Here is a 15,154-nt window from a genome sequence, read left to right on the forward strand (position 1 = left end):
TAAGAAGAGCCAAGTTTTGAGTTTTTTTTTAAATGTAGTTAGGCACGGTTCCATTCTGAGTTCTGAGGGGAGGTTGTTCCAGATGGATGGACCTGCTGTTCTCAGTACTGCCCCTCATACAGGCTCCCTCACTCTATTGCGCACACACATCCCCTCATACAGGATCCCCCCTCTCTCTCGCACACACATCCCTCATACAGAATTCCTCTCTTGCATACACACCCACACAGGCTCCCTTTCATACACCCTCACACAGGCTACCTATGTCTCTCTCTCACACACCCCTTCACAGAAGCTCGCCTCTCACAAACAAGCACTCTCACATATGCACAATCTCTTTTTCATACACACCAGCTCCCAATCTCTGACACATACACACTTCTTCACAAACTCCTCACATAGGCTCCCTCTCTCTGGCACCCACACAAGCACTCCCCATCTGCTCTCTCACCCCCCTTTCTCATACTTCCCTGCTCACCCCCCTGCTCACTCACCTCCTCCTGCTCTCTTCCAACCTCCCCTGCTCTCTCACATCCCCCCTGCTCTCTCTCTCATATACACACCCTCTCACCAGGCCTTTCATCTTTGCCGCGAGTGGCGCGTGCTCTGCTTGTGGCACGCCGGGGCCTTCATCTAAGAATTTGGCAATTCTGCACGGGGGGGGTGGATTCTGCACAAATTCTACTGTCTGCAGTACCATAGAATTCCCCCAGGCCTAAAATACATTCTAATAAAAGTAGTTTTAATCTTATGAGTTTTGGCCTTGGGTTTTTTTTTTTTTTTGGCAAATAGCACTTGTTCTTTCATGATTACCTGGCAACCCTGTTCCTCAGTACAAACAGAGGAAGGAGGCTGCAGCTGTGAAGAAACTCTGATCTCTAGGACCTGTGATAAAAATAATTTTGTGTCTATCCAGAGGGTTCTCAGGTATTGAAAGATTCTGGGGTATTACTACAGTTTGTTTTGGGGACACTTATGGAAACTCTAGCAGTAATAAGCACATTTCTTCTGGAGTGCGAGGTATTTGCAAAATTCTTTTTTTTGCTGTAAATGTGTTGGCTTTGCAGAGATTTGTTTTCGTTCTAAATAAAGTTTCTCGCATTGAAGTATTTTTTTTTCTAAATCACTCCTTCAGCATGTCCGCTGTCTTATTGGCTTGGATGTCTGAGCAGAAACCCCCCTCCCCCTCCAACCAAGCATAAATAGGAAACCAAAAAAAATCCTGTTTAGCAGGGATTTCAGGTTTTGTGAAATGCAGACTTCGCAGACTAGAATCCTTGTCTGGAAAGAAGTGGCTCGGTGACAGCAGCCAAAAATTGGGGACTTTCCCTGCGTCCTCCTGAGCAGCTGCAGGGGGAGGCTTTGAGGCACCGAGAGGGCGGGACGAATGCCGCGGCCGCACGACGTTTCTCGCTGGAAGGACGCGAGCAGTGAAAGGCCCGGAGCTTCCCGGGCACCGCATCTCCCCCTCTCTGCAGCAGGAGTTTCACGTTCGTGCCCGCGCCCTGCTCCGGACTTGGTGAGTTTGGGTCTCTCCCGTTCAAACCGAGGTTCCCCCCCCCCCCCCCCCGGCTCCTGCTGGTGTGCAGCAGGACCCGGGGGACGGGACCTCTCTTGTAGAGCTTGGCTTGCTCGGGTGGGTGCGAGCTATATCTGGAAACTGCCCTGTTTCCGGTCGTTGCTGTTTGTAACTCGTTTTCTGGCAGGTGTTTCCGTTTTTATCCTCTTCTTGTTGTTGTAAAGGTTGATTCTTGCTTCGGAAATGCTAAGGGTCGCAGACTCCATCGTGCAGACGGTGCCCGCGCAGCCCTAGCCCCTGAGTCTTCCCCTCGAGTCTCTTTGCCAACCCTGCCCCCCCCCCCCCCCTTCCTTCCCCTGTGACTCTCCAGGCCCCGACCGACACTGCTTTCCCTCACTCGCCACAGCGCAGGGACCTGTAAAAAGGAGGCTATAGAAGGCGTTCTCAAACATTTTGGTTTGTCTCTGGCCTCTGCTTTCCCGCTCCTCCTCGGGGCACCCCTCCTTCTCTCCTGCTCTTCTCCGATTCAGATAACTTTATCGGCATGATAACTTTTACCTGTGTTTGCCAAAGTGCTTCCTGCATCTCCTCCCCCTCTCTCCCATGCTTTCCCCTTACCTCCGGAGCTGAAAGCACCTTCTCTTATCGGTGTTAGTATCAGAGAAATCTCAAGTCTGCACCGCAGATCTCAAGGAGACAGGTTACAGAGAGCGCCTGCTGCACTCTTCGTTACCCATGGAGGACAAGTTCCAAAGGGATTTAGAACCCTGTAGATTTGTCCTAGCAAACAAATTACCCCGGCCCCATAAACAAGAGAGACAGGGATTAAAAAAACTGGAGGAGCAACATACAATCTCGGGGTAAGTTAGATCAAGAACGGAGGAAATTAAAAGCTCCTACTTTGGACTCAATTGGATATCAAATGCAGCTCACAAAACATATTTTGAGCATGGCAATAAAGCATCTAAATTATATTGGCCTTTAAAGAAAAAAGTGGCACAGACTCAAAGTAGCAAATAAGAGAGAGAGAGAGGAGGTCAGATCATCTATGACCGACATCAGATTCAGCATTTATGAAAGGGATTTTACTTAGCAGATGACACTATTAGCAAGGCTGATACTGAAGCATATTTAAGAGAAGTGAAATTGCAAGTTGCAAGAAAGAAGAACAGAAAATGTTAGATCATGGAAATCTGGGATTATGAAATAATCATGGCTATTAAAACATTGAAGGCAGATAAATCGCTGGGATAAGATGGTTATATGTCACTCTTCTATAGGGAGTTATAGCTGCATCCTCTGAAAATAACATTTAACTCCTTGCTTAAAGAAGGAGAGCTTCCACCCTCATTGAACTGTGGGGGTAAAGCCATAATATTGAAAGAGGGGAGCGATAAGAGCATCCGAGGGTCTTGTAAACTGATGTCTTTGCTGAGCATAGATGTACAAATTTGGGCAAAAAGTCTAGCTGATAGATTGGCAAGGGTTGCCCCATATTTGGTACATAAGGATTCAGATGATATCAGGTGAGTTCATAATTTGATATGGACAGCTCAGAGAGATAAGATACTATCATTTCCCATAGCAGTAGATGCTAAAAAAAAAAAACGTTTGACAAGGTATACTGGGCATTTTTGTTTAAAGGGGATGGAAGGTTTAGGGATAATTTTTGCACCTGGATAAGGAAACTTTACACCTCCCCAGTGGCAAATATCAAGATCACTGGAGGATATTCAGAGACCTTCAAACTAGAGAGGAGAACAAGGCAGTCTGTGATGAAACCACTAGCAGACAGAGGTATGTGTTATAATCTGGTGTGGACCCTGGAGGGTAGTGAGATTTGGTTCCACCCACAGGGAGGAGCCCTGTGGGGACTCACTATGGTAGGCGTGGCCTCAGTAGAGACGGACACAGATGTGATAGACCTTATTGTACTGGAATCGTGGGAAATACCCAGAGCATGGAGGGAAGACACTGTCCAAAGTAGTAAAGCAGCTCAATGCAGATGTCCCCAGTAGTGGCCCGCAGAGTGGGGTTTGCTGAGGATCAGCAGGTAGAAGTCCAGAGAGGTGCAGAAGGTCAGCAGAGCGAAGTAGATGATGATATTTATTCCGGAGTGTAGAAGGGTAGCTGGAATGAGCACGGTAGTGGCCCGAGGCACGGCGTATGCCGGCAGTTCCTTCAGCTAGGAGGTAGAAGCAGAAGTAGTATTCACTAGGCTGAACTCACGATGACCTGAATCAGGAAGATAGGAATCTCCAGGCAGGAAGGCCCTCCGAGGAGCGGATAGCCAGAACATAACAAGGTCCCCGAGGAGCGGGTACCTAAGGTGTTCTAGTTCAGGAAGTAGTGAAGTGAAGCATCTCTGAATGGTGTGGAATAAGCAGGAAGGAAGTCCTTGCTAACTCGTAGGAAGCTTAGGCTGGCTGGGTTAAATACATCAAGCGGGTGACGTCCTGCCCCTGAGGTTCCCGCCATGACGTCAATAAGAGAGAGCCTGGCGCACGCGCCCTAAGTAATCCCCAACTCAAGATGATGGATGGGATTGCTCCAAGGAAGGCGGTGTTTGCAGGCTGAGGCTGCCACAGCCTTGAGAATCACTGTATCAGGGGAAAGAGAGGTGAGCATCAAAGGTCGCAGCTGTACGAGACTAGATATTGCAGAAATAAAAATAGGACAGGAAGAATTAAAGTGTCATTTTTTGCAGATGATATGATGTTTACACTGTCCAGTTCAACTATATCCTTACTTATCTGACAGGCGAGCTGAAGCGCTATGGGATTCAAGGTGAACATGAAATCTGAAATATTAAATATGATTCCTCATTGTCCCGCCAGACCAGTCCAAACACGTTGATTATCTCCTCCTGCCAGCAGATGGAGACAGAGAAAAAAACTCAAAACTGACTTCTCCTCCCTGTCACCAGCTCTTCAGTATTTCTGTCTGGGAATAGTTGGGAATAGCAGCACTCCTAGTGAGGCTTTAAGCTCAGCTCCTGATGGAGCATAGGCGAGGTCCTGGGGGTACTCCAGGCAACTGTCCTGTTGGACTGATTCTCGCTTCTCCTTTAGGAACAGACTCTGTTGGGGGTATGAGTTCCCACACCAATGAATCAAGCCTCGGGTAGGCCCCGGTGATTTAGTGTCCTTGGTGGGGCAGGGGGCAGGAACGAAACACAAGGACTGATTTTTCCCTGGAAGAACAGAAGAAAAGTGGGCATCCCACTGCAAGCAAGACTGGTTGGGTTCCCCAGTTCAAAGCCCTGGACCCTGTGAAGGAAGGCAGCACTATGGTGCACATGAAATAGGACTGTGTGCTCCCTGTAAAAATGTTTGCATCCTTGCTTGTGCGGCTCGACCTCCAGGCAACCAGCTTCAGGTCAGCAGCTGGACGCGGTGATTAACTGCTCAAATTCTGGAATTGTCACAGCTGGGTTGAGTTTCTAGCATGCATTTCTCAGGAGTTTAGATAAAGGATAAGGAGCAGATAGTTTGCTGCAAGCCTTTTTTTTTTTTTTTAAACTGAAAACCCCTCCAAGCAATAGACTGTCCAAGACTGCTTGGTGTCAAGGTGACTAATTATAAAAAAAGGAAAAAAAACACTCTGAGAAAAGAAGGGCAGAACAGGCAATGTTCAAGCGATGAGACAGCAGCTCTAATGGTTAAAGACCCACCTTGTGTCCCATGAGCAGAGCACAAGGGCAGACCCTGCTTTTAGTCCAGGTTTGGGAATCTTTCCCCTATTGTCCGTCTGGGGCAGATAGAATGAGAAGTGATCTAAGGAATCTTGAGGAATAGTCAAAAACGCACTCAGAAACAGGAGAAACTGAGCAATCCTTGCACAAGGCTTTCAAAGGGATTTACTTGTGTAAATGTAACATACTACCTTAGCAATTTCCAAAAGCTATTGAGCCGCGTAAAGTACACTTACGTGGGTAAATCCTATGGACAATTCAATGGCATATCTTGTAGCAATTTTCAAAAGCCTGCTAAAATGGGGAAAGTTCATTTACTTGTGCAACCCATTTTTTAAGTGCTTTTGCAAATCCGGACCTTAATCTTTTAAGGCTCTTGAAAACTGGTATCATACAGGGGACACATTTTTGCCAGCAGATTTGACTACAGTGCACCAAATTATAATCCTAACATAGTAATGACATAGTAATGACAGCAGATAAAGACCAAATTGTCCATTTAGTCTGCCCAACAGTTAAACATAGAAATGACGGCAGAAGAAGACCAAACGGCCCATCCAGTCTGCCCAGCAAGCTTTCGCATTTTTTTTTCTCTCTCATACTTATCTGTTTCTCTTGGCTCTTAGTAACCTTTTTTATTCTATTTCCCTTCCACCCCCACCATTAATGTAGAGAGCAGTGTTGGAACTGCATCTAAGTGAAATAGCTTAATTAGTTAGGGGTGTTAACCACCGCAATAAGCAAGCTACACCCATGCTTATCTGTTTATCCAGACTATGTAATTCAGTCCTTGTTGATTGTTGCCTGAATATATATCCACCTTTCTTCATTCCCCCCTGCCGTTGAAGCAGAGAGTCATGCTGGCTTAGCATTGAAAGTGAAGTATCAGTCTTTCTCCCCTGCCGATGAAGCAGAGAGCTATGCTGTGGATATGCGTGAAGTGTCAAACTTTCTCCCCTGCCATTGAAGCAGAGAGCTATGCTGGATATGCTGTCCAGTGTGGTTTAGATGGCATTATAATAGAGTCCACTCTTGAAAAGGAATATACATTTTTATCTTTGCATTTAAAAAGACTTAGCTTGCATAACTTTTTTTTTACTTATTTTTAACTTTGCAATTAAAAGCAGTTATCTGGCATGGCTTTTCCACAAGTTAATTGTTTAGGCCATGGTGAACGCCGGCTAAATGATGGCCTGCTGTAAGAAGTTTGCTGAGCTCAAGCCTGCTGTCAGACTGCCACTACAGATGTGACAAAGGGTCTTGTGCTATGCCAACACCAAGATGTTAAATGACCACAGGCACAAAACAGCCCAACACAGCAGCGATTCAGCGAATGCATGCCTGCGTCAGGGGCAACCTTCTTAGTACCTTCATAGATGTGGAGCGAAATATCCAGTTATTAGGTATGACTGCATTCCTGCAAATCAGGCTCTCCTTGAAACTACACTCGCTTATTGCAAGTGAATGTTCCGTCTCACCCTCTCGCCGCTCAAAATGGCAGTCACATACGTCGTGACCTTGTCTCTGTTTTACATACACCTCACCCCCTCCCCTCTCCTTGGCTAGATCACTCAGGAAACATATCATCCAAAGGAAAAGGTGGGAAAAATTATGAGGTAAAATAAACATTGGAAAGACACTGTAATGTAAAACTTTTTTATTGAAATGTTCATTTGAAAAATGCATAAAGAAGAAAATTTAAAGGTGAAAAACTGAAAACTCCAGAATCGAGCTCATGGGCTGTTCAGATGACAAAAATCAAGTCCCATATCAATCCAGTATATTACTGGGAGTACTTGGATTTCTCATGGCACGTGAATATACATAAGGTTCTGATCTTAAGAATGCTGCTCTAAAAGTGCAGTGTCAAGGCGGACGGTAAGAAATATCAGATACATCATGAAGACAGAGCAGGGTGCTGGGCTAGCCGACTGGCTTCAGATTTTCAGGACAGGTTGATCCAATCCTGGCTTTACTCCCCTGCATGAAGGTACTTATAGTCTTGCTTTTCTTAGGGAAATCAGAATAGGTCCCAGCATGCAATGGGATAAAACCAAGAGTGGATCAATCTGTCCAGAAAATCTGGAGCCGGTTGGCAACCCTAATTGACACCCTTTTTAGTGGCACTTTTAAAACAAAACCTATATATATATATATACTGTATATGTAATCTCAATGCAGGGTGTCAGCTGAACTTGGCAGGGGTCCCAGTTGTCCTTTTGCCCCAGGGTGAGGGTTCTTTTCTAATGGGGGGGGGGGGGGGGGGGGGAAGAGGCTATACTTCAAGATCCAAGGCGTGTAAGTGGAATTCCTTCCCTGTGTGTTACTATCAGCTCTTCGGTGCAGGTACATTGAAAGGAAAAGGTTGACTCAGTAGTGGTGGTGGTGGGTTCCCACTTTTAAAAGTTTACTTTGATTTGTTCAGAAGAATCAGCCTGCAACAACGAGGGTTTCCAAGTTACCCCAGTGTCTTGGCTTGTCTGTTTCCACACTTCTCTCTCCCCCCCCCGGGTAAGTGTCCCTCTGCACTGGGTCCTGACAGTGGCTTGTGGCTTGTCCTCCAAGGAGTTGGAAAGAGAAGTGTCCCAGCTGGGTGGGGGGTATCCTATATATGTGGAGAGTTCCCTTCCCCAACAGTATCTGGGGTCCACAGCAAACTTGAGATCTTCCCAAAACTGTCCGTGTCCCCGGGTGAAGACTCCAATAGGGGTCACCAGGGATCTTGGCTCTTCTTACTCCCGCTCTTCTCCCCAAACTGCTTAGATGGCATGCTTTGTCTTCCACCTCTAGGTAAGGAAGGGTGGCTTCTAACTTCCTTGCCAAGCTCAGGATCTTCTTCTCATCTGACCTTGGACTTAACTAGAAGTATACATTATAATTATGATTAGGCTTGGATTTCTTGGTTTATGTTTTATATATTTCTGGCTTTCCTTTCAGACAAATACTTTGTATTTGAATTTGCAAAATTTCATTAAAGATAAACTTTATGTTCTTGCCGAATTTGTAAATGTGATCACCTCACTCGTTTCTCCTGTAAGGATTTCTAAGAATATACTGTAACCTGGAAATTTTTGTGTGGAATTTTAGCAGGTTTAACTTGTGCTGGCAGATTTGGTGGGATAATTTTCAAAGGAAACGTTACCTGTGTAAGTTCCCTTTGAAAACTGGTGCAACTTATGTGAGTTGTTGCTGCTTTCTTATCTTCCATGCCAGACCAGTCAAGATGAGAGGGTTATGTCCTCCTGCTATCTGATGGAGACAGAGAGAGAAAAAATGTTCTAAACTGACATCACTCCCCTAAAAAGGTCTAATGCTGCCATCAGTTCTTCAGTAACTCCAGCAGATGGTGCAGACGTGTGGACTGGGGCTTCAGCTAGGAGTAGGCCACTCTGGGAAGGTTTTAGGCCTAGGTTCCCGATCGAGTGTAGGCTGAGTTTTGGGGAAGCTCTGCGGGACTGATTTCTCCCTTCCTCCTTGGGAAATGACTCAGTTCAGGGTCTGAGTTCCTGCCAAATGGGTCAAGTAACAGGTGGTTCTTAATAAGAGGGTGACTTTTAAACAGGCATGAGGTGCACATGTGCGCACGTTCATCGGCCCGCACCCAGGGACGTGGCCAGTTTATAACATACACGCGTATGTATGCGCATGTTATAAAATAGCCTGACCGTGCGCACAATTTTATGTGGACGCGTGCCTATGCATGCAAAAGCCACTTCTACCACACGAGTAGGAGGATTTTAAAAGACATCCATGCCAACCCCATTATCAGATTTTCCAGTTCATTCCCAGTTCGCCCAGAAAAGGAATAGGACTTCCAAACCTCCTAGTTTAATTGTCTCCCTTTTCCCATGTAAAACCCCACCGATCTGCCTATTTATCTTTATTTTATTACTTACACGTCATGCATAGCAGAAGTAAAGTTACACGGCAGGGGACCCTGGCACGCACCTGTACACGTAAGAATTTATGCACACATTTCAGTGTGAAATCCAGGAATGCCCATGCCCTGCTCAGACCACGCTCTGCCCCTTTTTTGGAACTTTTCGTTTGTGCAGGTAGCAGGAGATAACGTGCACACATGAGCGGCTTTTAAAATGTGCTCGGCGCACGCCAACCCAACTTGTGTGCATATCTCCCAGTTTTGGCACGCGCCAGGCTTTTAATATTCACCTTTAACTTTTTCCCTTGGTGGCTCCAGCAACAGTCTTCGGTCTGATTTCCTGAGAGGAGTGGGTTCTTGAAAAGAAAAAAGGTTTTATAACACAGCCTCTTCCCTGGACTGCCTCTTGGTCTCCTGTGTTGCCATTGCCACATTTGGACTCAGTCAGGGGGCCAGAGGTGATCACCCTCTCCTCTCTCTCTCCCTCCCTCCCTCCACTGGCTTCTGGTTTCTGTCTGAATGAATAAAAAAAGAAATGGGGAGGCGAGATACCACAGGTAAGTCAAGGGGACCCAGTATGTCAGCCGATGCATTCTGCCTGGCTTGCAAGCAGGCAGGTACCAGGTAGGAGGGTGCAATCTGTGGAAGGTCAAAAGCTTAACTGGGTGGGTTTCCCAGTTCATGACCTGTCCCTATGGCAGACGGCAGTGCCTTGGTGCACATGAACACAGGGCCTGGTCAGCATGCCTGCTGTGACAGGATTAGCAGCCATTTTCCTGCCGCTTTGTGCCAAAGAAAAAAAAGATAATTTTATATAATAAGTCAAGAATGCCAGGCTCTGTATCTCTCTCTTCCCGCTGATAGTCAAATAGAGAAGCTGCATGGGGATTACAGATTTGCCCGCAGGCGTGGCAGAGCCTGCAAAGCTCCAGTTCACTCTGGAGTTATTGTTTCATCAGGTGACATTTAGGTATGTTGGCTTCTTCTTTCTCCTGCCCCCTCTGCTAGTGGAGTAATTGATGGCACAGCCGGTAGAACTGGCTCTCTTCCCTTTTATACAAACGAGGTTTAAGACCAAATTAGACTTGCGGTATGGAAAATGATGTAACTTGTTTAAAAAAAAAATATATATATATCCTAAGGTGATTTTGCTTGGGCGGCTCCTTTTTGATTCCTTGAGTGCTTTCCAGCCATTATTTATGTTCCCACAGAGAAAAAAAACCTTAGGATGGCCTTGGTAATGTTTGGGGGCTCTAGTGTGAGCCTCTGGCTGGGACAGTGCTAGGGAATTGGCAGGACGAGAAGAGGAGAAGATAGATATTGTGCCTTCTCAGAAGGGGGGATAATGCCTCAGTGGGGAGGATGTTCAAGAGATAGGAGCTGGTGACCAGTGTTCCTTCTAAGGATCAGTTTGCTGTGTGCAAAAAGTTTTGGTTTCATTACCCTGTTGGCACTACTTTCGTTCATGCAAAAAGCCTATCAATTTTATGCGCATAGCAACCCATCCTTAGAGGGAATATTGGAGCAGCATGCACACAGACTTTCTCGCACACACGCACACTCACACTTGCCTATTCACTCTCGTACACTTTCACACGCATGCATGCTCATTCGCACAAACATACACGCACTCATTCATTCCCCAGAATCTCATGCACATGCACACTCACTCATTTCTCCTCTTCCACACACACACTCGTCTCAATAACTGTGAACCAAACACTTTGAGAAGTAACACAAAGCCCTGAGGACTCAAACAGCAGCAGGCTTATCGTGACATGACAGCAATGCAAATGTTATACCAAGCCCTAGAACACTAATATACCACCTACTGGGATTAATAGAAAAACTACATGTCAGCGGAAATCCTGCACCTCAGTTATACATTCAGGAAAGAGAGAGACCCTTACCTAATGTAGAAAAAGGGACTACAAATTAGAAACAGAAACGTGCAGACAAAAAAATAGAATGGAAAGCCCATGAAACCAGACTGAACAGTGGAATACTGAAGAAAGAACAAAATTCAAATACGTAATGCACATTCCTAAAGATAACATATGCCAAGCACTAAAAATTAAAAATAAATTATTTTTTTTTACCTTTGTTGTCTGATCTTATTTTTCTAATAAGTTGGTCCCAGGTTTTTTTTTTTTTTGTTTTTTTTTTACATGTTCCCTTTCTTGGTTTTTCCCAATTCCTTTTAGAGGGTCTTTTTTTTTTTTTTGCCACATGTATTTTTCTCTTCCTCCCTACGTCCACACCCACACACTGGCAATCACACAGACTCACCCAGGCACACACACTCAGTCAGGCTCTCACCTAGTCACCCACTCCCACACACAGTCAGGCTTTCAAAACCCACATCCAGCCTCTCTCCCACCCACAAATACACACCCAGGCTCTCACCCACCCACAGGCTCCTGTTATACCCTTGTTTTATGTAAACCGATCCAATATGGTTTATTTACTATGAAGGTCGGTATAAAAAAGTGTTAAATAAATAAATAAATAAATAACCTCCCCCCCATACATAGGCAGACACCCAATCACAGTTAGTCACATATACAATGCCACACACTCAGGCTCTAACCCAGCCACATGCACACACAGGCTCTTAATCCCCATACACATACAGTCTCTCTCACACATACACACTCCTACACAGCCTCTCACCCACACAAACACAGGATCCCACCCACTCACAGGCAGTGACCCACACCCACACACAGCCTGGTTCTCACCCCCACACCCAAGCACTCATTCACACACCCACAGATTCAGGCAGTCACCCAGCCACACACATGTACAGGGCCTGGGCCTCATCTTCAGCGGGATGCGGTCCGCTTGCGGCCACTATGTCCTCTCTTTTCAGCTGCTGCAGGACAGGTCCTGGGGTGGCCTGCCGGATCATTTAGGGGTTTGGTTTATCCCTACTAGATCCGATCCATGTGCGGTGTGTTCGGGGGGGTGTTAAGTTGTGCACAGCTGCAGAAAAAGGTGTGTGCAGAACTGTGCTGATGACCCCTTAATTCCTGGGTGTGATGTCCTTCATCTCTAGGAGGAGAATGGGAGGCAATATGTTGGAGTAGTTCATATTCTGGTGCCTTCCCCTTCACTAAATGCTTTCCACTACATCTGATAATTGGAGATTGTATCTTTCTCAGTGTGTGACCACTGATTTCAGCCTTAATTGGGGGGGGGGGGGGGGGATAGGCAGCTGTCCTCATCTTTTCAGACCATAATTGGTGAACAAAAGCAAAAAGTCTCCTCATAAAGTTGTTTTTTGGGTTTTTTTTTTACTATCTAATCTCTCTCCACAGGCTGCTATTTGCATGGCTTCAGGATGTACGTCCTCATGCATTGGATACAACATCACTCAGAGGAGGTCATGGTGACTTTTCCGGCACGTAACGATGTACAGGGGCGGTGGGGCAGTCTCGAATCTTCCTACAGGGAGACCAATAGCTTCTTGACAGATTCACTGAAGTATGTGATGAGCTTCTTCTTGGTCTGACTCCCCATCTGGCCTTCTCAGGAATAGTTCAAGATGGGGAGCCACAGAGTTTATGGCTATGCTTCTTGGGAGCTCCTGAACAGAGTGATGGCCTTGGCAATTTCAGCTTTGTTGTACAGTTTTATCCTCTGTAAGAGAGCTGTCATTTTGAAGTGGTTCTGAAAATTTAGGAATCAAAATTCAGAAGCCAGCTAGGGGTGCTTATTGGAAGCTCCTCCTCCCTTCCTCCCCCTCCCCCCTCCCAACCAATATCCGTTCTGCTTGGGGGGCTGCTTCATATGTTACAAGCAATGGGCCTGGATTTTGTCTACGCGCGCTGGGCCTATTTTAAAAAGGCCCGGCGACATGCGGAAAGCCCCAGGACGCGTGTAAGTCCCGGGGCTTGCAAAAACGAGGGGGCGGGGTGTGGGTGTGGGCGGGGCCAGAGGCCTCCGACAGAGTGGCTATTGCCGCTCTGTCGGAGGATCGCGTGCTGGCAGGCTACTGGTACGTGCAACTTGCGCCTGCTCAGAGGCAGGCGCAAAAGGGAAGATAAACATTTTGGGGGGTTAGAGTAGGGCTGGGGGGGGGGAAGGTTAGGGGAAGGGGTGGGAAGGTAGGTTAGGGGAACAGGGGAAGGCAGCACGGCTCGGCGCACGCAAGGTGCACAATTGTGCAACCCCTTGCGCGCGCCAACCCCTGATTTTATAACTAAAATCGGGCGTACATGTGCGCGCGCGCTCCTTTTAAAATCTACCCCAATAGTTCAGGCAGCTCTCTCTCTCTCTCTCTCTGCCTTGGGGAAGTGGGTTTGGCTGGGGCAGTCCCCTCCTTGTTGTGTGCTGCTGTCTTCTGGTGTGCTCTTTCATTTCTTAATGGCAACTAGGGATGTGAATCGTTTTTTGACGATTTAAAATATCGTCCGATATATTTTAAATCGTCAAAAATCGTTAGGGCCACGATACAATACCAATTCCCCCGATTTATCGTCAAAAAATCGTAAATCGGGGGAAGGGGGAGGGCAGGAAAACCGGCACACTAAAACCCACCCCCGACCCTTTAAATTAAATCCCCCACCCTCCCGAACTCCCCCCAAATGCCTTATATTACCTGGGGTCCAGCGGCGGTCCGGAACGGCAGCAGTCCGGAACGGCCTCCTGCAATTGAATCGTGTTGTCTTCAGCCGGCGCCATTTTTCAAAATGGCGGCGCAAAATGGCGGCGGCCATAGACCAACACGATTCGACTGCAGGAGGTCGTTCCGGACCCCCGCTGGACTTTTGGCAAGTCTTGTGGGGGTCAGGAGGCCCCCCCAAGCTGGCCAAAAGTCCCTGGGGGTCCAGCGGGGGTCCGGAAAACGATCTGCCGTGAATCGTTTTCCGTACGGAAAATGGCACCGGCCGTACGCGTATGGCCGGCGCCATTTTCCATACGGAAAATGGCGCCGGCAGGAGATCGACTGCAGGAGGTCGTTCAGCAGGGATTCCGGACCCCCGCTGAACGACCTGCAGTCGATCTCCTGCCGGCGCCATTTTCCGTACGGAAAACGATTCGCGGCAGGAGATCGTTTTCCGGACCCCCGCTGGACCCCCAGGGACTTTTGGCCAGCTTGGGGGGGCCTCCTGACCCCCACAAGACTTGCCAAAAGTCCAGCGGGGGTCCGGAACGACCTCCTGCAGTCGAATCGTGTTGGTCTATGGCCGCCGCCATTTTGCGCCGCCATTTTGAAAAATGGCGCCGGCTGAAGACAACACAATTCAATTGCAGGAGGCCGTTCCGGACTGCTGCCATTCCGGACCGCTGCTGGACCCCCAGGTAATTTAAGGCATTTGGGGGGGGGGGGGGGTTCGGGGGGGTGGGGGATTTAATTTAAAGGGTCGGGGGTGGGTTTTAGGGGGTTTTAGTGTGCCGGCTCACGATTTTCACGATACTTTAAACACCCAAACGGCAACAATATGATTCCCTCCCCCTCCCAGCCGAAATCAATCGTTAAGACGATCGAGGACACGATTCACATCTCTAATGGCAACACTTGGAGTCTTTTGCACTGGGGGTGGGGGAGGGGGGTCGAACACCATTTGGAGGACTTTCTTATCACCTTAGTGTAGACTTCAGAGGCAATCCTATTAGGCCGGTTTGCTCAGTCACAGGTTTTGGGGCTCCATCTTTTCCGTGAAAAGAGGTCCCTGGTAGAAGTGGGGTCCCCGTGGAGAATGGCAGACTTTTTTCTTAGGTAGATACACAGGGGATTCTCTCTGATCCCCTCTAGAGGTTAACTACCAGATATTTCTCAGATGCATTATCTGGATTCCTCATGGAAGCTATCAGACTGCTAGCTAGGACTCCAGACACTTGTCAGTCAAGGAGTAGTAAAGACTTCCATGTTCATGGGGGGAATCTCTTTCCTCCTTTAGTCAGATGTCTGACTATTCAGGGCTGAGGTAGATCAGGAAAGCCCAGGATTATGCCTGGATATTCCCTGGACTGAGTTTTTTTTAAGGTGCAAACAGGGGTGCTCCTTCATCCTTTCCCCTTGTCAGAGAATTCTTCCCTAGAAAAACCCGTCCAT

General features: G+C 47.3%; 1 protein-coding gene across 3 annotated transcripts in view; it reads left to right on the forward strand.

The window, feature by feature from the left end:
• The first annotated feature begins 1,198 nt into the window (after positions 1 to 1,198).
• The window catches only part of TLR2 (toll like receptor 2), a 69,552-nt gene continuing 55,596 nt past the window's right edge, over positions 1,199 to 15,154 (forward strand). The window contains exons 1-2 of one of the 3 annotated variants that reach the window (XM_029610508.1): positions 1,199 to 1,519; positions 12,414 to 12,579. In XM_029610508.1, coding sequence (XP_029466368.1) covers positions 12,437 to 12,579 — 143 coding nt within the window. In that variant the 5' untranslated portion in view covers positions 1,199 to 1,519; positions 12,414 to 12,436. The remainder of the gene's footprint in view (positions 1,520 to 12,413; positions 12,580 to 15,154) is intronic. The other 2 variants (XM_029610647.1, XM_029610598.1) reach the window with 2 other exon arrangements.

This window comes from Rhinatrema bivittatum, chromosome 1, assembly GCF_901001135.1.
Source record: "Rhinatrema bivittatum chromosome 1, aRhiBiv1.1, whole genome shotgun sequence".
Lineage (NCBI taxonomy): Eukaryota > Metazoa > Chordata > Amphibia > Gymnophiona > Rhinatrematidae > Rhinatrema > Rhinatrema bivittatum.